This window comes from Venturia canescens, chromosome 6 (genome assembly GCF_019457755.1).
Source record: "Venturia canescens isolate UGA chromosome 6, ASM1945775v1, whole genome shotgun sequence".
NCBI lineage: Eukaryota > Metazoa > Arthropoda > Insecta > Hymenoptera > Ichneumonidae > Venturia > Venturia canescens.
Window position 1 is genome coordinate 1832546 of NC_057426.1, and position 22514 is coordinate 1855059.

The window sequence follows — 22514 nt, forward strand, 5'->3', positions numbered from 1 at the left end:
AAATTTTACATTTTCATTTTCGCTACATTCGTCTCGAGCTTATTTATTATTCGTAAATGAAATATCCGAGCTCTGCGTACTTTGTGCGTTAAGCTATTTCTTTACAAAGTATCGGAGCTTTCGCGTTTTATCACAAAATGATCGTCGAGTCCGGATACATCGATGATTTTGCGTGAGCACCGTTAGTTATTCATTCGATTCGATTGAAATCGTATTTATTGATTCGTCAATTGATCGATTCGAAAGAAACTATTGATTGAAAAAATGTAATTCGCATTGGAAGTGGATAAAAATCGTTACCGCTCGATCCACCGTCGCTGGAGCCAGGCGGAGTAAGGTTCTGAGGCTTCCGCCTTTTCAACATCGCTTTTTCTTGCTCCGTGTAAAATGGCCAGTCTTCTTGAACGTCGTTCCACACGTGTCTGTGCAAGTGATACGTATTGTCCTTCATACAGGCTATTTGCTTCAGTAACGTCGCCGTTGTGCTCCGATCACGATCCTTTATGCCCTCTGTCAATGTCACAAAAAATATTTAATAAAATCATAATTACATTTCGGCGGAGTGTAAGATCAGAATCGAAAATTTATTCGCAATCGTAATAAAATGACTTTAAGCGCAGCTCAATACGTTGAATAATAAAAAATCGAATTACCCTTGTTGATCCTTTCGTAAAGTTCCGGCCTCTTGTATGGCCTCAAAGCGAGAAGGTGGATCAATCTTTCTCTGATTAATGAAAAAATAAGTACGGTGAGTTCGTGTTTTTCGACTATCTTCGTTAATGAACGACGAAGAAAATAGGATGACAAAAAAGAAGCCATTCGAAGGGAGGCAGGAAAGAGAGATGAAAGTATGGCCGTTTACCTGAGTGGCCTGCGCATTATGTCGGAGCATTTTTTCTCGTGCTGGCGTGCCGCGGGGGGATTGTTGCTCTTGATGGGTTTGTACGTGGACGAGGAAGATGGATTTAAGGTCGTCGAGGAAACCGGAGGCTGGACGGTGGCTAGCGGCCTCGACGATTGATTTGAGGAAGCTGGAATGCTCGTGGATTCTCTGTGTCTCTGTGTATTATTAGTCATCGGTTGTATCGTCCTCCCAACCGCTTTTACTTTTACTTTACGACCGATATCCGGGCCGTTCGCCTTTATTACCCTCGTACTGAAAAATAAGCATGAAAATAAGCTCACTTTTAATTTCATAGCTGTCAAATGTTTTTTCATCGCAATCATTACAATCCATTAACCGAATAATCGAATCTATGCTCGCGGCATACGAAACAATGGTAAATTAATCGTGACCGGAAACGTCGGAACATAAATAATAAGAACGAACCATTTATTTTTATTATTCTCCTCGGCAACCGCCATTCTGTGTCTCGTCGTCTCATATACATCGTCGTTCGCCTGTATCCGCATTTTCCACGGCAAAGTTCCCAGGCTTTCCAGGCTCCTGTTGGATCGAGATAAGCTGATTAACCGTCGCGTCAAGAAAAAAATCGTCTGCAGCCAGATATTCGATCGAAAGGAGAAAAAAATGGAAGAAAATACGAAAAATAAATAAGAAAATGGAGCAGAAAGCAAATACGGCGTAATCTTACTTGGGACCGGTTTGCTGTATGCATTCGAAACCACCCTGTGGACCCTCGATGTCCTGATTGCCGGAGAGGCTGAAGGTAAAACCCGCAGATCCATGGCTGGATTGTGTGGATGGAAAGGAGAGTTGCTGAAACCGAAAGAAAATATTGGTACCATTACAAAAGTGCTCTTTAAGCTCTCCACACTCATTCTCTCTCTCTCTCTCCTTCTCTTTCATATCCTTTTAATAAAATTGCATTAAATTACGAAACACGCTTACATACACGTAGACAGGTATACGTGACTCGAGCCTCGTATTATACTCGTTTCGTCAACACAAGAGGTGTCCTAATATTCACCACCGAGTTTTCCAGGTGAAATCAGTCGAGTGATTTTGACGACTGCACCGTTTTGAGCAGGTATTTATCGGACGACTGATACGAGGACGAAAAAAATGAGCTGAGACTTTCTCTCTTCTCTCTTTCGTCCTTGTCTCATTGACTTTCGTTGCCTCGAGTCTCGGGTACGGACAGTTGGTTGATTAATATCTCAAACTTCTCGAATTGGACGATCGCATGATCGATACTCCGAGGCTCGAGGAGTGAGAATGCCAGTGATGGAAATGTTGAAAAATTCCTAGTTTTTTTCTCAGCATCTTTTGGGCGAGCAACAGAAATTGCATTGATATTAAACTTGCATCTTTTCACGAATATCCGCGTCTAAGATTCGCAGGATAAACGGGCCGCATGGGTGATGCGACGAAGAGAATTCGTCAGACCTTTCTCTCCTGCATTTAACGATTAATCGAGTCCACGAATTCTAAATCCAACTCTTGAGACACCCGTTGGGTTAAATTGGGCTCCGTTGTTACAAATATTTATGCACATTTATTAGCATACTACAGAACCCATATGTGAATATCGCTGGTTTTTTTAATACTCTTCCTTTGCCGCTGTCTTTCTCTCCCTCCGTCTGTCAGTGGACGAAGCAAACTATAACGCATTGAGTAACGAAGAGAAGAGGACACAAGTAAAGCTACGTGTGTATCCGAGGCTACCTTAGAATAACCAGCTTCGTCGAGGCATATATCGCGTTAATTTACGAAAGGTAGGCGAGCCCAATCGACCTTAGCGCGTAGCCAAACGAGCCAGAAAGTGGTGAATTTATATTTTTCCTCACATTTTACGTTCCTAAGGCTGGAGCTTTACGAGCTGATAAATTTTTTTTCCACGCACGTTTTTTCCCTCAGTTGGCAGTAAAATTTTCATTTTCTGCCATATTTAAGTACCGCGAAGCAATTGTTTATGAAACAAGGTTGATAATTCGTTTATATTTTCACATTATTATCGGTCCGATCGCATCGAATTCGTTCGAGGCACCGAATAACTCGACATTTTTTGGCTCGCTCTCGCTCCCGGCTTGTTCGGAAGCGCACCGTTTTAACGAATTCCAATTTCCGACTGAACGCGAAAAATATTTCGATTTTAAATTCTCTTCGCGCTCCCAGTGAAGTTTTGCTCCAATTAAGAGAAATAAAATGGAGCCGCGGCATAGCAGCTCACGGCGAATTTCGCGTGATGTCTAGCGATAAGTGTACATCGTCGGTTCAATATTTTGCTGCGGCGTTCCAGGCTGGTAATCCGCGGTAATGAAAATCCCGAATATACGTCCAACTTGCGCGAGTCTCTCAAATTAATGTGCTTTTTTATTTGTTCATTTACAGTCGTTTTGTAACCAAGAAAATATGAGAAAAAACGAAGAGCAAGTACCAGCGAGGGGGTTTACGAGAAAGAAATTGTCAAAATTATCGGTAATTTTGAGCGAAACGCCAGTTTCGACGGCTTCCCGAAACGACCGCTGTACGAAAGTCTCTCCAATGTGGATGAATTTTCAAATGTCAGTTAATAATAATAATAATAAATAAACACGAATTCCGAAGCAATTGCGAAATGATTTTCTCTCTTTCTCTTTCCTCACCGATACCGGAGAATGGACGATTTCTCCGCGTTACATATTCTCACATGTATGAGTCATTCGACGCTGAATGGACCTGTCCGTAAATGCAACAGTTTTTAGTCGTTTCATAAAGAAATATGCACGCCTCGAGGTGAGGAGAATTAATGGATGCAAAGTGGCTGCTGTTTCGCACCCTGAAATCTACCGTTTTGAAGAATATTCGATCGGCTTTGAATCACTGAAAACAACGCCGATTGTTTTCATTCAACGACTCGTATCGATTTTTCCATTTTTTTCAATTTTTCGAATTTTTCTAAATGTTAAGTTCAGCGGATCGGTAGACTAAAAAAACGAAACCGTGAGCTCGACCGCAAGACGCTCTTCCTTTCACGCGCAGTGAAAGGGATCGCGCGCGAGGATCGACGTTGGTCATCCGCGGAGAAAGAGAGAAGGACGCATAGAGAGATCGTCGAGTTTTATCATCGATCGAGAGGTCGATCGAAAACGTGCCATTTCCGGATATGCACCCATATTATTTCGCGTACACGAGTTTACGAATGTGTGTCAACAATTAGCATAAACGGAATATGCGTGAACGTTCACAAAGTTCAATCTCGTAGAAAAGCCTGAGAAATATTGCTTTCTTTTTCAATTACCTTGAAAAGTCGTTTCGGTCTCCGATCATTCCAGTTGGAATAAGAGACGAGATGAAGGATATCGAGCAGAGACGAAGCTTCGGACGAATTTTAAGGGGCGAGGAAAACACGAAAAATATGGAAAGAGAAGCGATGAAGGAGGAAAAATAGAGGCGAGAAATGAAGAAATGGTGGCACTGCGCGCGTTCGTGGCTCGCAGGAGATAAAGAGCGATTTGGTACAAGGTCATCCACGTGCAGAAAAAGAGCGCGAGAAAAGGAAATGAGCGGCGGCGGGAGAGGGAGAGAAAAGAAGTTAGAAGAGATGAAAAGATTATTATACTGGTTTTCTCGCTTTCGTGCTTTCGTGTATAAAACGCGCAATACAAGAACCGAGTCAAAGTGTCGCAATATGAGCTTAGTGCGTGATCTCGTCTCGGAGAGCACACGTTTACAGTGGACTGAAAAGTCTCTCTTCTCTTGAGCGTCCCGAGCACTCGGCCGCTCCTGTTCTCGTTAATTAACGAGACTCGTTTTGATCCGAGCACGGATCTGCCCTCCTCTCCTTCGTCCTTGCCTCATTAACCTTCGTCCCTTCGTCCCGGGTGCGGGGACAGCCGGTTAATGAATATTTCAAACTTCTAGAATTACCATGATTTCACTGTGAGACTGTGCGAAGAGACGAAAATAAAGAAAAACCTGAAAGTTTCGTATAGTTTTTTATTCTCCATGAGCAAATAAAGCGGTTCGGCTGTAAAGTTTCTCAAATTCTGGCGGAAATTTCCACCAGGAAAAAGATCGTTGTTCTGCAAGACTGAGGGGGAGAGACAACGGAGAGACTCGAGACTAGGAAAAATAGAAACGTCGAGGTTTTGTGTTAGCGAGTTAAGAGCCGGCGCGTCTCGGCATCGTGACCGACATCTCGGTCGACGTATTTGCCACATATCCCGATGAGCGTATGAAACTCGAACTTAGAAGCTCGCCAAGTGCAGTTTTACACGTGTCTAGCGCGCCACGGGCGAATTAGCGAAGCGTTTATGTTGACAACTCTTGTGTCTTCATGGATGAAAGAGCCGATAATACGGAGGGTAAACGAGCTCTTTTATTTTCACGCAAATACTTTTAATCGGGCCTCGAATGAGCCGGGATTCGATTGATCGTAAAAATCCTTTGGTCAGATGAAAAACGTTGAAAATACGAAATTTCATTAGCCTCGATAACCGAGCGGCGGAGCGCGCGTGGCTATGAAACAACAGAATCGTGAGGGGAACGCCAAGCGAAGCGAGGGAGCCTCGATTCGCTCGCACTTGCAGCGCGCGATCGAACTTTGAGGCGCATATTTGAATAAATCGGCGTAAACTAATCACGCGCTCTTACGCGCACGATTCCAAGTGAATTTTTCATTTCTCGAGCCCACCGAGAAGACCTAGACCCAATACTCGTTGAGAATTTGCTAATGCTTGAGAGCGAGCTCCCTCTCGCTTCGTTAGCGAGTGTGAAAGACAAAGCGAAGAAGAACGCGGTTAGAAAGTGGTGGCCCGCGAGCAATCTTCGATCCCGCCTATTTTCGATCTCGTCGCTTTTCGAATTACACAATTGCCCCGCGAGTCCACAACAACGGTGTGTAATTGGGAAAATGAATCATAAAAGCTTGCTCGATCGTAATCTTTGGCTTTCGAAAAACTAAAATAACGATGAAAAGAAATCATTTTAAGATCTCATTACGTTCGATCGTGGAGCTCGTTAATGATAACTTCCTGCTTCGTTTCGTAATCAAAGTTTCATAACGACGAATCAGAGAGCATCAACCATTTTATTTTATTTATTTTCTTCATTACGCAGTCATTAGAATTTCAAAAGTGCCGGAGAGGCCAATTAAAACATTTTCTTTTCACAAATTTTCACGATCTCGTCCTCCTGCTCTCTTCGTCATAATACAGATTGTTTTCATTTCTGCCCTTCTTATCGTGGCGATAAAGCTGCAAAGAGAAAAAAAGCAGGAGAAGGAGATGCATGGGAAGGGGGGGGGGGGAGTAAGAGAGAAGCATCAGTAGAGCAGGTGCGTCGATTCTACGATTTAGAGGTCAGACATCAACCGAGAGAGTCGACCTCGACACGATTCGAGACGAGGCCTCTTCCCCCCCTTTTCCTCTTTCCTCCTCCCGCATGCGGAGGGCCAGTAGTACGAACGCAGCATAGATCGTAATCCATTGTGCATGTAAAGATTTGCTTGTACACGGATCGAGTCCTAGAAAAAAAAATGTCGACGCACGACGCTCAAGTCCAATGAAAAGAAGGAAAAAGCGTTTTCAATTCGCCAATTTTTTATTTCACGAATCGTTGGTGTACGTTGAAAAAGTACGAATTTGAAATTCGGCGGGGAAGAAAATTGGAGATTTACTGGAAATATTTGAGAGTTTTTTTTACACCGTTTAGTTGGACTCGAACTTTTCAAACTTTAGCTTCATGTCGACGCGCGTACGAAGAAAAACATTGAAAAGAGGCTCGAAAACGAGCGATCACGTGGCCGAGTGAAATGAAGAAAACGCGCGGCGACGAAAACATTGGAATATCAATAGTGTTGATTAAACGAGATAGGATTAGGAAAAGGAAGGGGGAAATATTGAGAAAAATGACGTCGTAATATTCGGAAATGCTTCCAAGAGTTCGCCAATGAATTCGAATCGATCGTTTCCAAAGTTTCCTTCATTTCCCTCAAATCTTCTTCGTATCCTGTTAATGATTGTTGGTAGCCAGAGAAAATGAGAAGTGTGAGCAGCAAACTCGAAGCGCGTGGGAAGAGGAACTCGAGAATCGTCGAATCGTGGGCAACGAGGAAATTTTTCTTCTCTTATTCCTACACACGCGGATGGGAGTGTACGTTTTCACTGATTCATATTCGCCAAGCAGCCAAAAGAGAATCGTCGCTCTATAAATATGCAGCCGTGCGTCGTGACTCATCGGGCGAAATGCCCTTCGACTCTCGACACTCGCAGCCATCGGGGGCCATGCTCGATCGGTTTTTCGGAACCGCACCAGCAGTGCGCGCAGCATTTTTTCTAATCTATGTCAAAATCATGGAATTTTTGTGTCAGTTTCACTCCGTCCGGCGACTCGAGCTGCTTTTTCGCGAATTTAACAATCGAAAAAATGATTTTTTAGGATCTGCAATGAGTATGAACGAATTTGTGACTGTTTTCCGTGATTTTCGTCATTTTTAAGGAAGTTCGAGCAACATATGTGGGATACTATACGATAAATAGACTAGATTTTCTTTCTGAAAAAATAGAATTGTGCAAAGTTGGAAAATAATTTTTCCATAATATACGCCTGAGCCTCCTCAAGCTCCGAGGTTTTGCTGAATAAGGAAAAAGGAATAGCTCCTCTTGAGCGATACCGAATGGCACATATTTGCGTTGGTATAGTCGGACGAAAATCAGTGAATCGAGAGAAAGAGATTGGGGATTTATACAGGAGCGTGGTTTATATACATGTAAAGTACACAGCAGACGGGAATGGAAGGCACGAAGAGTTAGTAGCTCGTAACGAGTTGCGTCAGAGCCGGAGTTGTCTCGGTTCACCCCGTTCGTTCGGTAAATCGAAGAGCCGAGAAGGGGGCCTGCAATTCTCGATGCAGCGCAACAGAGCTCACGATTTCGTGAGGAGAAGGCTACTAAACAACGGGGGGAACGAACGATCGCGAAACGACGACATCTGTACGCGAGAAGTAGGCAAAGAAGACCGATTACTGTGTCAGTAGGCTAGCGATCGCGATTCTCCGCGCCATCTCGTGGTGGCGTCCTGACCAAAAATTCGCTTAACCAAACAAATCGAGGCCGGAAAACGCGAATCGTTCGTGACTCGCTGCAAACTCATTGCGCTTCCGAGATTTTCATTTGACGTCGTTGTTTCTCGATTCACGCGATTTTATTAATTTTTTTCTATTGGAACGGTTGGCAAAATGAATTCTTTCTCGTTGCGTGGAAAAATTTTATTTCGGATAAAATTATTTGATTTTGAGAGTAAAAAACTGTATTTCCCATCGCTTCGAACGCGATAATAAAATCCTGACAGCTGAGCGTGTGCTTAATTTCGACGGCGGTGGAGGGATTAATGTGCGAGTCAAAAGGTCGCTGCAATGGAGGAAACTCGAGCCTCGCCGTCGTCGACGAGCCGTTATTTCGTTGTATAGATAACGAGAAAACAATGCGCTCGCACGAGAACGAAATATAAAACGATCGAATAGACGAATAACGACGAAATTGAAGAAACAAAAACGATGGAAAAATACGTGAGCTCTTCGGAACGACGAATAAACTTTTCCTCGAGTTGCAAGAGACAGGAATAAAATGTTATTTTTATTAAACTTTTTTCTGACGATGCGATAACAAAGTTGCTGCAAACCGACAAAGTTGCAGCACAACGAAGTGAGAAAAACAACATAAACGACGGCGATACAATCGAATCGAATTAACAGGAAAGATTTAAATCGCGGTCAGCTTTTTCTCCCTCTCAAAATATCAGCAGATAAGCAAGAAGAGGAAATGTCAAAAAGATAAGTCCCCCCTGAAGTGCTTTGACGTATTTTTCTACACGAGAAATAAATCATGCGAAAAAAGCGAGTGTCGCAAAAAATGTTTCGTCGATCCGGCGATTTTTTCACGTTGTTGCTGTCTCCGTGCGAATCGGCCCAGGAGAAATAATTGATTGCCCTCAAATGTCAAAATTATTGACTAATTCGTGAAAAAGTGTCGACGAAAAATCCGGCTTTCCGGCTTATCGAAGAGCTTCGATGAAATACACTTATTTTTTAAGTCGCGAGAGGAGAAGGCGAGCCTGAGAGTGTGGAAAAACAAGCGACTGGTTGGCCACGACTCCGCAAGGAGCGAGCGAGTCGAGAGATACCAGAAAAACTCGTTTAAATATTATAAGTATATAGAAATATATGAATAGTCTTTATTTTGTTTTTTTTTTTTTTTCGATAATGATATTCTCATATCTCTCAACTTCGCCCGAGGCTTTTGTCACTCTCTTCTGCGGCGGCTCCCCGCGCCCTCCCCTCGCTCTTTGTTAATCTACAAAAACACCGAGTGAAAGAATGTTTTGTTTGTTGACGTTGAGATTTGTCACGAAAATAATGAATAATCTCGCGAGGCTCGTGTGTTTGTGAAAGATCGAGCACGTTGTTACAAAGAGTGCCTGACAATTTTCCGGTTTGTTCAAACACAGAGAGATTAAAAGCGAGAAAAATAAAATATTGGGAGTCGATAAGGCACGAGTCCGAGGCGTAAACAAGCCACGATCCGTTTCGGCTCAAGTCGGAGGGCGGGGCGAGAAGGAAAAAAATTGACGCCGAGTGAGTTTCACCTTCCCCGAGAGTCGAAGCGTCTCACGGTTGTGCCACAGACCGATTTAGTTGAGTAATGATTTCGAGTCGCTATCGGGAAGGAAAAAAGATATGAAAAACCCGGAAAAATCTAGGAGGGAACGAGAAACGGTTTGGTCCAATTCTGAGGGCACTCGAGTAACGACGGCGGCGACAGATTCATTGGAGCGAGTCGCGCGTTCCTTTCGTTGGTTCTTGCCTCGTCACCTCTCCTCCTATTGTTTAACAAAGTTTCATTCTCTCTCTCTCTCTTTCTCTCTCTCTCTCTCTCTCTCTCTCTCTCTCTCTCTCTCTTGCTCCGGAGCATTTTATCAGCGTTTTTTTCGGTATTCACGAGGCCCAAACGTGACAAAGAATCAGAGATTTACGTACAATGAATGCGGCCGGTTTCCGGCGAGGAATAACAATTCGCGATGACGAAAATCCAAGACGACTATAAATTCCCCCCCCCCCCCCCCTCCTCTCCATCGCCAATCGCGTTGTTCACGCTCCACGAACGTGAGCGAAAATGAAGGTATTATTATTCCACGGTATCACACTCGTTTACTCAAGTGTTTTGTTTTTTTCCTCCCAATTTTATTCTTATTTTTCGGCCCCTCGTTTTTTTGCCTTAATCAGACTGGAGGAGCCCGGTATGAAATTATTATCGAACGATTCTCGTTAGGAGCAATATTTTTTTTTGTATTCAAGATTAATGGGAAACGAAAAACTTTGATGGTTCTCAAGGCGAAGCGCGCCGACAAATCGATTGTAATATGCAATTCTCTTCATGAACGGGAGCGAATGAAAGCCACTTTGTTTCAAGAGGATCCAACGATAAAAAAAAAAAAAAAACAAAACAAAAAGAGAGAGGGAGAATGGGATTGTCATAAAGACGAGACGCGGGGTAGAGCCTCGACGCATGATGTATGTACAGATAAATAAGAAAGTGAATCGTAAAAGGCGAACACGAGTGCGGGCACTGTCTCCTGAAAACCCGGAAGCAACGAGGCTCGCGTTTCTCCACGATTCTCTCCCGAGGTTGGCCGACGCGTGGAATTGTGGTCTGTCCATTCTCCACTTCCGGAAGCTCCGGGTATCCCCCCCGTATACCGTTTCTTTTAGACTCGGACTCGCGCGTTGAAGCGAATAATTTAAAGCACGATTTCGAGACAATATAAATGCATGTCCGCATGAACACGTAAATCCTAGAAACGAGTCTGGGGGAGGGAGAGAGAGAAAACGAGCGAGCAAGAGCCTTGAAAAAGCGACGGTACAGACGGAAACTCGAGTCTCCCGCGCGCATGAATATATACGCGATCTCGTGAGATAAAAACGTGAAGAAATATTCATATTTTGTGAGCTATCGAAGAAAAAAGCGTCTTCGAAAACAAACGTGAAAAGTATGAAAACAGAATCGACGATAATATACGACAATATCTTCGAAAATAACTCGAAGACCGTGTGTCCCCGGAAAATATACTTTCGAGTTTGCCACAGGAAAAATAGATCGACCGAATAAAAACGTCTGAGAATCAATTTTGTTGGATAAAAACAGCCAACGATAGCTCCAATGATTCCTGATCGCACGTCAGCGAGAAAAATAATCCTGCCGAGAGGCTTAATCTTTGAAGGTGATAAAAAAAGAGAGAAGAATCACAATAATAAATCCTATTGTGGCCTGTAATGCTGTGTTAAATCTGTCTTCAACGCGGTATTACGATTATTATCATTATTATTATTATTCGAGAGCGAGGTAATATGAGCACACTATTGCGCAACGTCTTTCATAATGTCTCTGTCGAGAGAAGAAACGAGACGCAGAAGGAGCGAGAGAGAATCGACACGACGAAAAAGTTTTTGTTCTACATTACATGAATCTATGTAAGCTCTAGAATTTACATACGAGTATATAAATGTTCACATGTGCCGAGTGAAAATAAGTTTTACATGAGAGACTTGTCCCACAATGTGACACGCGCATGTACGTCGAAGCGGCTGTATCCAAATATCTCGCAATCTTTTTCCTCGCTATTGTCTAAACTTGGCTCGGAGCCAAATTTATTCGGGTACAAATGTGTTTATATTTAAAACAACGGTAATGTGTCTCGGCGAGTCTTCTCGCTCGCGTTTGCTGATACACTAGGCCACGAGGGGTTACAAAAAAGCGTTTGCGTTTGTACTATCTCCTCGGTGATGTTTCGCGGACGCGGGAAATGATAAAAAGCCTGCACAAAGCTGGTCACAGAGCTTGAGAGGCTTCGCAGAAAAAATGATAGATGAAAATGATTTTATGCTCGATCGACGAGGACTCGACCATCTTTTGATGTGCCTGTCTCATTTCTTAGAGGATCGAATCTAAAAAAAAGCTACTGCGAATGCGTCGTGAAACTCGTGGACGGAGCGATCGTCATTCGGTACTGACCCCCCCCCCCCCCCCCCCTATTCTCTGTGGCATCATGGTCTCTTGATTTTGTTAAATAATCAATCAAAACAAACTTCGGTTTTACTAAGACCGAGGACACCGAACCTTTGGCCCTCCCGAGTACGATTTCTCCAAATCCAAGTGTGTCTTTGTGTGTGTGTGTGTGTGTGTGTGTGTGTTTGTGCGTAAGAGAGAAAGAGAGAGAGAGAGTAACGATGACGTTGATGCGAGGAGGTCGGGTTCGCGACCTGCCTCAACGAAAACCCGGTAACGAGCCCCTCATCGAGTGGTTCGCGTCCTCGAACCCTCTTTTACCTTTTCTTGGTCACCTTAATTTCTCCCTCGTCTCACCCTCTGTATCTATTCACCGTGGTATCGTCGTTAATCTCTCTCTCTCTCTCTTTATTCGCGCGATTGTACGACGCAATGTTTTTTAACATTCAAGGTTCTCCTTCCCCTCGTTCCCGATGATTTCTCTCTCTCTCTCTCTCCCCGTTATTTCCTGTTTCTCATTTCCAAGCCACTTTCCCTCTCGTTCTCTCATAGAGATTATTCACTTTCTTCCTTTTCGCCTTCTTCCTCAAAAACGTGAGAGAATTTCGGTCTCTCTTTCTCCTGCGCTTGCTCTCTCGAGTTTTCATGCTCCGGTGTATAGTTGACGAGTCGATGCCCGATGAATGGGATCGAACCGGAGGCAAAAGTCCTTCGAGTTCGTTCGGAGTAACGGTGCAAATGGTAGCGAATGTATGAGAGAAAAGGAGAGCGAGAGAGAGAGAGAGAGAGAGAAAGGAAGAGAGAAATGAGCAGTTGGAGCCGCAGCAGATGGTGAATCGTTGGAGCCTTTCGCGGAGCGAGTGGCTGACTTTGAGCCCGTTCGCGCGTCTTATATACCCCTGAGCGAGCCGCCGATCACGTGATTCCGAATCCGACTTTGCCTCCACTACTCGAAGAAGCGCGCCCCTCTCTCTTCGTTCCGCGCGACAACGCGAGTCTCGCCTTCCTCGCACGGCTCGTCCCTCTTTTTCTCCCCAAGCGTGTGTGCGTGTGTTTGTCTTCTTCTCATGCGTTTGTCCCCGCGCGTGCTTTTAGCGCGAGTTGTCCGTGTATTTTTTCGTGTCGCTTTCCTCGTACGAAGAGCTCGTAGATGAAATTGAACAAGATTGTGTTCGAGTGTGTTGAACACCGCGTGCGCGAGCTCTTCTTCATTCGTCGACCGTTATATTGGTCGCATTATTACGAAGTGGCGCGTCAGCGTAGCCCCAAGTGGGGGGGCACAATGACGCTGTAAAACAGTCGATCGAGGTCCGCTATATTATTTTCTTCATGTAGATAAAACGGGCGAAGACGAGCGATATTTTTGCGTCGTTTGCCAACCCGGCAATCTGGTGACGGTTCAATCAGTAGTGGCATCACAGAGGAAAGAAAATCCAGGAAAATAAGAGTTTGTTAAAAAAAGCAGCGGAATTCGAAGGCTTCGGGATGAAAAGCTTGAAAATCATTGGCGAAGCGGCGCACGGCGAGCGGCGGGGGGAGGGGCAATTTTGTAACGTTCGAAACGAGTCGCGTCTTTGTCGCACTCGTCCGACGCGGAACGGGCTCGTGAGACACAGTGAAACTCCGTTAAAGGCGCTGCCCGCATTCGAGAGCGAAGCGATTATATTTAGCGAGAGCGAAGCACACTGCGCACAGCGTAGCAGCGACGAAGAAGAAAGAGCGCGGGCGGGGGACGGAGAAAGAAGTGTCGGTAAGGTCTTCGAGGCGCTCTCGAGCACTCCCACACCCTTCAGCTGCGAACGATCCAAATCGAAGTTACGTAAAAACGACTAAAAAGTCGTTCTAAATAAAGACCGCGAACGGTCCGAGGGGGAAATGGATGAAAGGGGCTGGGAAAAGCGTCGATGCGGAAAGCGCTCTAGTTTTAGAGAAAAAATCAATCATTTTTGCCATAGGTAGAACGAGCAGCGGCGACGTACAGCTGTAGACGGATGTACGGAGGGAACGAGACAGCGCCAGGAGAGGGGGCGGGACGAGATCAGTCACCAAGAAAAAGGCGGAGAAGGAGGTGAAGTTGGAAGATTGCGGGGATGGAATGACAGCCTCGTGCGCTCAGCGTAGACAAGTGGGTTCGGGTTACGGCTCGGTTACGGCCTTCTTAAATTCGGGTCGCATTGTTCTCGATATACTGTGAAGAAATAAAAAAACGAGGAGCCTCGTTCGACGTCGCGTGTGGATTTTTCCTTTACGTCAATGAAAATTTCCCGTCCCTCTCATCTCTTCTCTCTCTGCGTTCTCCTCGTTTTTTATCTGCTGCTTCTAACATGGCTCGTTGCTTCCGAAGAGAAGAAAGAGGTTGAAGCACGATCATTGGTGAATTTTCGACTGAAAAATGCCACGATATTCGGGGATTGACATTCGGAGTGATCGATTGCACTGAGAAGCCCAAAAGTCTGGTAAAGTTTCATCTTTTTGGGGTCACAGGTCACGAGCACTGGCCTCCGAATCAACGGAATTTCAAGGAAGGTCCCCGCACTATCGCCCGTTAAATAGCGCGATACGCGCACGCAGGGAATAAGACGCGCAGAGAAAGGGAAAAAGAGCGAATGAGAAAGAGAAAGAGCCAGGGGCAAAGATGCGGCGTCCCTTATTTTTAGCGAGACTCGCTTTTCTCGTCGCATCTCTCGTGACGTAACGGAATCGTACAATGCAAACAGAAGCGCGGAGATATAGAGGGCGATTATGGTTTTAACTGTTGCGTTACAGCAACGAAAAAACAAGAGGGCAGTCAACTAATGTAATTAAATAACGATAAGCACGATCGGCGGAGAACGCACGTTCGACGTCACGTGCACTCCTCCTTTGAGGCTAATTAGCGCTCTCGAATTGACAGAAGAGCTAAATACCCGTGAAGTATCGATCGGGGCTGGGCAAAGAACTGGAACTCCGAGCAGGAAATAACAGGGACAGAAAAAGCACGTTTTTCAGGGGAGAATAAACGAGCGATCAAAATGTGGAGCAAGTTGAGTCAAGTGGGCGTCCAGGAACTGTCTTTTCGCTAAATATATAACTGCAATGTGCTCGTCTCGTGGATCCCCAGCACCCACGTCATGTCCACGAGCAACAATACTATTGTAAACTCCGATAAACTCTCGGTGACGTCGGCGCTCGTTCCTCATTTGGGCTTGAAGTCAACCGAATTCTTTCGTAACAACCCGAGTTTTTCTGTCACGTTTTACAACGGGCAGCAGCGCGGTGATCGCACAGATTTATTCTCGTCGTCAAACGTCCTTGTCGGATGTTAATCGGATCGGAAAAAATGTCGGTTATGAAACGTTGAAATTTGTTTTTTTTTCTCCTCAACTGTTTCAATGCTGCAGCACACGAATCTCGAACGCTCAGGACCCGTTATTTCGAGGCAGAATATTCATAGAGTTTATGACCGATGACTGCAAACGTTTTTTTAAATTCGTATTCAGTGAAACGAACATTTTTTGGTGGTCATTTGAATCGAGGAATGCTGATCGACCGAGGATCACGGATCGCACTGAAATTATTCTCATTATAATCAATTCATTTTCTCGTTACGCTGCCCTGACCCTGAAGTTTGCAACGCTCGAGTTCAACGAATTGATGTAAAAAAATTCTCAAATAATTCCAGTGAATCTCCAATTTTATTTCCTGCCGAATTTGAAATTTGTAGTCTTTCAACGTACACCAATGATTCGTGAGAAATTAGTGAATTGCGAATCTTTTTTTCGTCCGTTTCGTTGGAGTTCAACGTTGCAACTGCAGCGTCGTTACGCCCTCGCGATACAAGGCTTGACGTGCAACTTCAAAAGATCGGTCTCCGTTGCAATGGCAATAAAATATTCGTTGTTTAAGCCTGAAAAAAGGCTGGAAGCTGCAAAAAGTGAGTTTCTTCATATTTCAAAGACTCTTTGTCAAAGAATATCCTAGTCAAGATTCTTTGCTTCTTCATTTCCTCAGTTGACTCTATCAGTATCATTCTCAACTTTCTTCCGGCAAGTTTTTTAATTAAATATTCCTTGTTCCAAGCTCACTGGGGAGCAACGAAATTGTCTCGTCCTGGTGGTCCGTGCCTCGCTTTAGTGCGGGTGAGACGGACTCGTGAGATGTATTTTCGTCTTGCATCGAGCTATTTCTGTTTTTTTTTTTTTTTTTTCATTTTCTTCTCGACTTCTTCTTCAATTCCGTAGTTTTTTCTTTGCCTCAGAGGATGAAACGACGAGAACATGAGAAACCGCGTCAACGTGAACGTAAATGATAGTGGAAAAAAAAGTTTTTATCGAGCGAAGTAGCCGAGCGTGGAATTTCGAAATGTCGATTTTTCTCAAATCCTCACGCAGTTCGGTAATCACCGAAACTTACCACGGTTTCAGGGGACTCCCTGCCCAATAAAACATGACCGAATAATCATTTATTCATTTATTCAAATAATCATTTATTCAAATGAAATTGATTTTTTATCATTCTCAGTTTCTATCTTGAAACGAAATTTTCGTTAAATTTTATTTCGTTTAAATGCCACCAAGGTTTTCCAAAGAGGTTTGTCCAAAGGTTTTTTTTCGAACGAAATATACCGAAAGTTCGATCCCACGGAGAGTGTAATCTTCTGACGAGATATCGCGACGAAGGGTCGCTTCTGTCAGGAGAAATCGCAGTTACGAAAGTAAAAAGATACATTAAAAATGGTTTTTTACCATCTGGACTATTGGCTAAGCCACGAGAGCGGGTATCCGGGGCTCAAACGATTGCAAATGTTCACGTGATTCGCCAGTTTTGTATCGCCCTCATTTATCCAAGCGGGAGAAGGTTTGCTCAACCCCCGGATGAGCCGTCAAGGTCACTCGGAGGATTCTAAAAAAAATGCTTCCCTCGAAGCGTTCGTTTCTCGTTCGATAATCACGAATGTAACGAAGGATCATCGCCCACCGAGTGATAAAGGACCGATGCTGCTTTTCACAGTTATGATGCTACATGTATAAGAAACGCTGGTTATAGCTCGCGAGCATATATAGTAGCTTAATATAGAAACGAACGGACCGTCCACATTCCGGAGGTAAGTGAGGAGAGACCGGGAGTGCGCGAGGAAGAGGGACTTGGGAGGCGACAAGAAGAATCTTCCCCTGATCATTAGCAAGTGTGTATGTTAAGGCGTAATTCTACGAGTTTGTAACGCGTGTACAGGATACGAGAAAGATTATTGCTGAAACGAGTTTGCGCCGTCGAAATTTCGTCACGAACGTTTGAAAAAGTGTGTCGTTATTCCAAAGTTTCGTATCGAGTGAAAAATTTTCAATAATATCTTTCGAGTCGAACGAAAATTTGGCCGGGACTGCTGTCCGAATTGAAGAATCACCGGGAATTGGGGCTGAATTAAAACCGGGCCCCTCGATAAAATTCATTTCAAATACTTTTATCCTCGCGGCTGGAAATGGGTCGAAAATTAAAAAAAATAAAAAAATAAACGTTTGACTGTGCTCCGACGATATTGGAAGCCGAAGGAAATTCGTGTATGGGGAACAACGGTATGGGCGAGAGAGCTCCATTGAGTGTAGAGGCAGGTAACGGTTTCCGGGCAGGGATGTGGCACAGCCTACATACCTTCGATCCAACCTGTGTCGACCGACCGTGGAGCCAGAGAGAGCCTCGTTTTATATATCCATATGTATGCGCATCAATCCGGGAATGAGGGGAGGGACAAATATTCTTACGAAATTAGATGCGAATAAAGTATTGATAATAAAACGATAAAAACGTGCATTAATGCGTGGTTTTTCTATATGCCCACACGTCACTCAAATTTTTCCACGCACACACACACACATAATTATCTCATTGTAAATATTGTACAAAAGCAAAAATCAACAGAAAATACATAAACACACCATATCATTGTAAAACTTCGAGAAGCCTCTAACACGGCCTAAAGTTTATTACCAGTCTTACAAAATATCTACGTTTTATTTTTTAAGTTTGTAAGTGCGTAAAGAATCCAAATTATATATGGCAATTTATACTTATAATAAAAACTTTAAAGGAAAAAAAAAATAAAATAAAAACGTGCATGGGATGATGAAGAAACACGAGAATAGAGTATTTTATACGATGTAAGAAAATATATAAAAATGCACGTTCATGACAGATTTGGTGAAAAGTAAACGAGAAACGTCAACATTTATTGATAAAAATGCAATGTAAATTTTGTAACTCAATATTAAAAATCGTCTTTTTTCGTCTGTTTTTTAAATTTCTAAAACGTCATCCGCCGTATTGGATTCCGACGTGACACGTCACACCGATAGTAAACGATCTAGACTTTTATCGTGCGCTCTGTTTTAATTTGAAATTTTACGAGTTATTATCACGTTTGTGGACTTTTGTTAAATACGTCGATGGTGGCGACGAATCCACAATTTCTGTGGCGTTTTTACACTTGTATTATTGCATTCAGGCCCAAGACACCAGTGATATACATTATAACTCTCATTATTTCCTCAAATCTTGTTACTTGCTCTTTCGCAGTCGCATTGCTTACCAACGGAGTGACGTCACAAACCGAAACAGCACGGAGGCTGGCGTATCCGCGGGAAAATACCAGATCACAAATAAAAAATAGTTTTCAAGACACTTTTCGGTCTTATAAAACGGAAATAGAAATTCTACTGGTTCATTACGATCTCAGGATTAATTTAAAGGACTTTTCAACAAAACGGTCCAATACCCTATCGTAAAATTTCTACTTGTGAGTCTGAAACCGTGTAAAATCTTCGAAACCGAGGCTTCAGTGACGAGATGCGAGGCGAGCGTTTTCCCGTAGTTGATATTACGAGAGCGAAGAGGCGAGAAAATGATAAGTCATTTTTCCAATCATCGCTCGATTTAATAAGCCAAACGCTCGTGCGGTTAATGCCGTGGCAGCGGTGCGGTTTTAAAATCGTATTTCTTCGAGCGGCGTGCACACTCTCGTAGGTTTCGGAATACCTCAGTGAAAGGAAATACATGTGTAAAGCAGGTCGGGTATAGTTACTTAACCTCCGTTTAACAGAAACGAGGTCATTTTTAAAGTTGGCCCGTTCGCGTCAAAGTTTCGCCGTATCATTAGATCGAATAAAGGCGGTTTGGTCAGCGTATCCTCACGAAATAAGGCTTCCCTTTTCCGACGTTCAAGAGCCCCCGGTGACGGGAGGCTCCAGTTTCACAAATTTGTATCGACGAAGGAAAAGTAATTAGTTTCGAATCTTGAAGCACAACTGTCGATAAGGCGATAGTCGAGAAGCCCACGCGAGCTTCGATCGAAAATCGAGGGAAACGGAGATGAAAATATTCGAGCCGCGGTCGTTTCGGTCCGGATCAATTGAAGGCATGTGCAAGCTGAAAAAACGTCTCGAGATATATAGCGGTGAGCGAGCGAGCGTCGAGGGTCGTCGAGTGTAATACGAGAACACTTTCGCCGACGTGACGTTGGCGCTGGGCGCTCTCTCGTCTATCGGCTTCGCGCTCGGGGGACGCGCGAGAGGTGCGCGCGGGGTTGTCTCCCCGGCGAGCGCGTCAGCAGCGCCGTGGAATCGCTTGTTTTTTGGAGTGCGTACACAGAGCTTTGTCTCTGTCGCACCCTATTTTTCTCGGAGTTGCTGCCCCCGGGGTGTCCCCTCCTGGCCGCCGTCGGAGGATCTCGGGGGCCAGAGGAACAGCGCCGGTCAGGTGTACCCCTTCACCGGACGCAGCGCCACCGTCGTTTTGCCGATTTTCCCCCCCTCCGGGGCTCTCCGCTCCGCCCCCTCCGCTGACGAAACGCCCCGAGCGTAACGGGCTCGCGCATGCGCCGAGCGACTCTCCCGCGGCCAAAGAATCCGGATCTGGCCTCAAGGTTTACATAAACACTTTGCTACGACTGCATGCGGCGATCCTTTTTATTCCTTTTCAACCCGCTCTCTCCCCCCTCGCACTTATCTTCCATCGCAATTCGGCCTTTCGGTCAACTCCAATTCCCTTTTATCGTTTTCCACGCGTTCTCTTCTTTTTTCCTCGCAAGCATCTCCCTCGTCACATTTTCACGGAGATCCGACGCCCTCGGGCGCGATCATCGCGGAACACCGTCGATTCCTGTCGCCTCTCGGAGTCTCGCGAACCCGATGAAAACCCAAAGCGAGCGAGAAAGAGAGAAAAACTAACCGTTAACTGACCGAACGTCCATCGATTGCGACACACAATGCCAGCTGGTGGTAGGTACGGAGATTTACTTTCTCTAACGCGCAATCGCATTGGGCCCCCCCCCCCCCCCCCAACCCGGTAGCGTGTGTGCTGCGTGCGAGCTAAAGTTCTCTATCCCACCGTCTTAAACGTTTGCGAGAAAACACGCGTCGGTACGCGGGGTCCCAAAGGTTTGGTAGCAAAGTTCTCGATCCTAGGTGCGCGAGCTCGAGGCTCGGTTTTTCGGACACCCTGTACACGGGGGATCGTGAGATGCGGAATGAACGGAAAAACGCGTCTTGGAACGATTTTCTGTCCCGAATCGACTAGTCACAGCTGCGGTGAGCCGACGAGGCGCGATGACACGAGAGTATCCAGAGGTCAACGCACAATCGGGAAATACTGCGTCCGTGCTCGGTCCGCCGGACGAGGGGAAAGAAAAACCCAAAAAGTCAAAGATCGATGCTATTTTTTCTGAAAGTTTCTTTCCCGATAAGTGAGAATCGTTCGAGCGAGCTCGGTTCTTTCAGTCTCCAAGAGATACGGCGAAGAAATGGCAATGGAAAATTCGAACTGCTTAATACATCCGACTTGATGAAATAAGAAGGAGGAAGATCGAGGGCGCGGTTGAAAAGTCAAGTGGGAAAATGAGACCCGCGATGATCCACTTTCGTAAAGGCTTTTTTCATTTCCCACTGGTGTACGCGCGTCCGCTCGTACACTTATTAGAGGTTTATTAAAATTTTAATCATCGCTCAGAGACACGAGAAGCAACGGAGCCTCAACAGGAAACGCACTACTGCAAACAGGAAACAAATCCATAAATGGCGCGCTCACTTATTTGCTCTCGAAACTGTAATCGTTTACGAGCTCTCTCGCAATATAACTGGAATTCATACGGCACGAAACAGCGATCGAATCATTATCGAATTCCGAAAAAAAAGCAGATTTGAAAAGTTTGTAAAACAAGTGAATCCGTCGTTCGTCAATTCCAATCAAACTTCAACGTTCTTCGCGAGCGCCGATGTGACGAGCTTGAAAAAAAGACATTCACCGAATCTCGATTCCCACAGATGCTCTCACGGTCAAAATCCTCGATCAATGATCTATTCGAGTTTAATCAAGATTGAGAAAACAGCCGCAACACGACGACACTCCGGCGAGTGATGAACGATGCTTCATGAAAGGCGGGGAAAAAAAAGAATGAAAAAAATTGGTGTCACCGGATATTTCAAGAGATATCTAATCCCAACAATCCTGCTTTCCCATCACGCTTCTAACGACGAAATTCAAACAAATTATCGAGGCGATTCGAGCTCATTTTTTCCACCGAAGATCCAGTTTTTCTTGAGATACCGAAATAGTTTGAAAGTAAACGTATATTTTTACGGGACTCCGAATATGCACGTGTCGATCGATAATTCGATTCTCCAAACTTTCATTGGCCCGTATTTGGTCTACTTTTATACGATTGATAAGTCGAAATAATGAGCTCGCCTCTTGGCAACCCGGCGTTTCGGGTCGTTGGAGAATCGTTGGGAAAGCCCGCGTCAAATTTCGGCTCATTCTCTCTCTGCGAAACTTCGAGTAGTCGAATGATTGAAAAAATAAAATAAAGCGAAACGCGAATACGAAAAAGAAAATGCGCGTGTCTCGTTATGCCACCGGCCTGACAATTACGATCTTGTTTTCGCCAATACACATTGCGTCACGGGTGTGAGCATAATTGACACACGTGTAAAGATAAAACTGGAGGAGCTCGTTTGAGCAGCTGTTTTCCAGTGTCAACCTCTCGCGCTTCTTTATCATCCTCGAACAAAAAGTAGCTTTGTCGTATTCAAGTTTTAGCGATTAACTCTGACGGTGAGAAAACACAGCGTCGAGGTAACGATTATGATTCATACGTAAAAACACAAAAATACGAACGAAAAAATACCGATCGGTATCCAACGGTTTTCCCGATTCGCGCTAACAATTTTACAAACGACGCTGAAGTTGCAACGTTGGAGTCCAACGAAATTAAGCAAAAAACATTTGCAATTCACCAATTTTTTATTTAACCGGTGCAGGTTGAAGAATTACGAACTGCAAATTCGACAGGAAAGAAAATCGGAGTTTTTTTACATGATTTCGTTGGACTCGGACGTTGCGAGCTCTAGCGTCACATTTTATAACGAAAATAGACACTCGTCAACCTGCAAGCCCGAGCATCAAACGATAATTCGTGCGTTTGACAGCGATGTAAAAAAAAATGATTTTTTTCGATCGGATGCAAAGAGGAATAAGACTCGATGATTTTCAGCGCTGTTATATCAAACAGTTTTTATGTCTCCGTGATGATAATGCGGAGA

The 22514-nt window shown here is 44.5% G+C and overlaps 1 protein-coding gene and 2 long non-coding RNA genes across 4 annotated transcripts in view; 2 read left to right on the top strand and 1 right to left on the bottom strand.

Moving 5' to 3' along the window:
* Su(Tpl) (Suppressor of Triplolethal) overlaps positions 1–22514 on the bottom strand; it is a 57407-nt gene that overhangs the window by 10660 nt on the left and 24233 nt on the right. For both annotated transcript variants that reach the window (XM_043420909.1, XM_043420908.1), the window contains exons 4-8: positions 1596–1720; positions 1331–1447; positions 863–1156; positions 654–724; positions 301–510 (exon numbers count right to left, since the gene is read on the bottom strand). In XM_043420909.1, the coding sequence (XP_043276844.1) occupies positions 301–510; positions 654–724; positions 863–1156; positions 1331–1447; positions 1596–1720 (817 nt within the window). The remainder of the gene's footprint in view (positions 1–300; positions 511–653; positions 725–862; positions 1157–1330; positions 1448–1595; positions 1721–22514) is intronic.
* LOC122411858 (uncharacterized) lies at positions 2443–3502 on the top strand. Its single transcript, XR_006261243.1, has 3 exons — positions 2443–2679; positions 3080–3217; positions 3296–3502. It is a non-coding gene; the product is annotated as an uncharacterized lncRNA (long non-coding RNA).
* LOC122411856 (uncharacterized) lies at positions 12641–14167 on the top strand. Its single transcript, XR_006261241.1, has 2 exons — positions 12641–13696; positions 13902–14167. It is a non-coding gene; the product is annotated as an uncharacterized lncRNA (long non-coding RNA).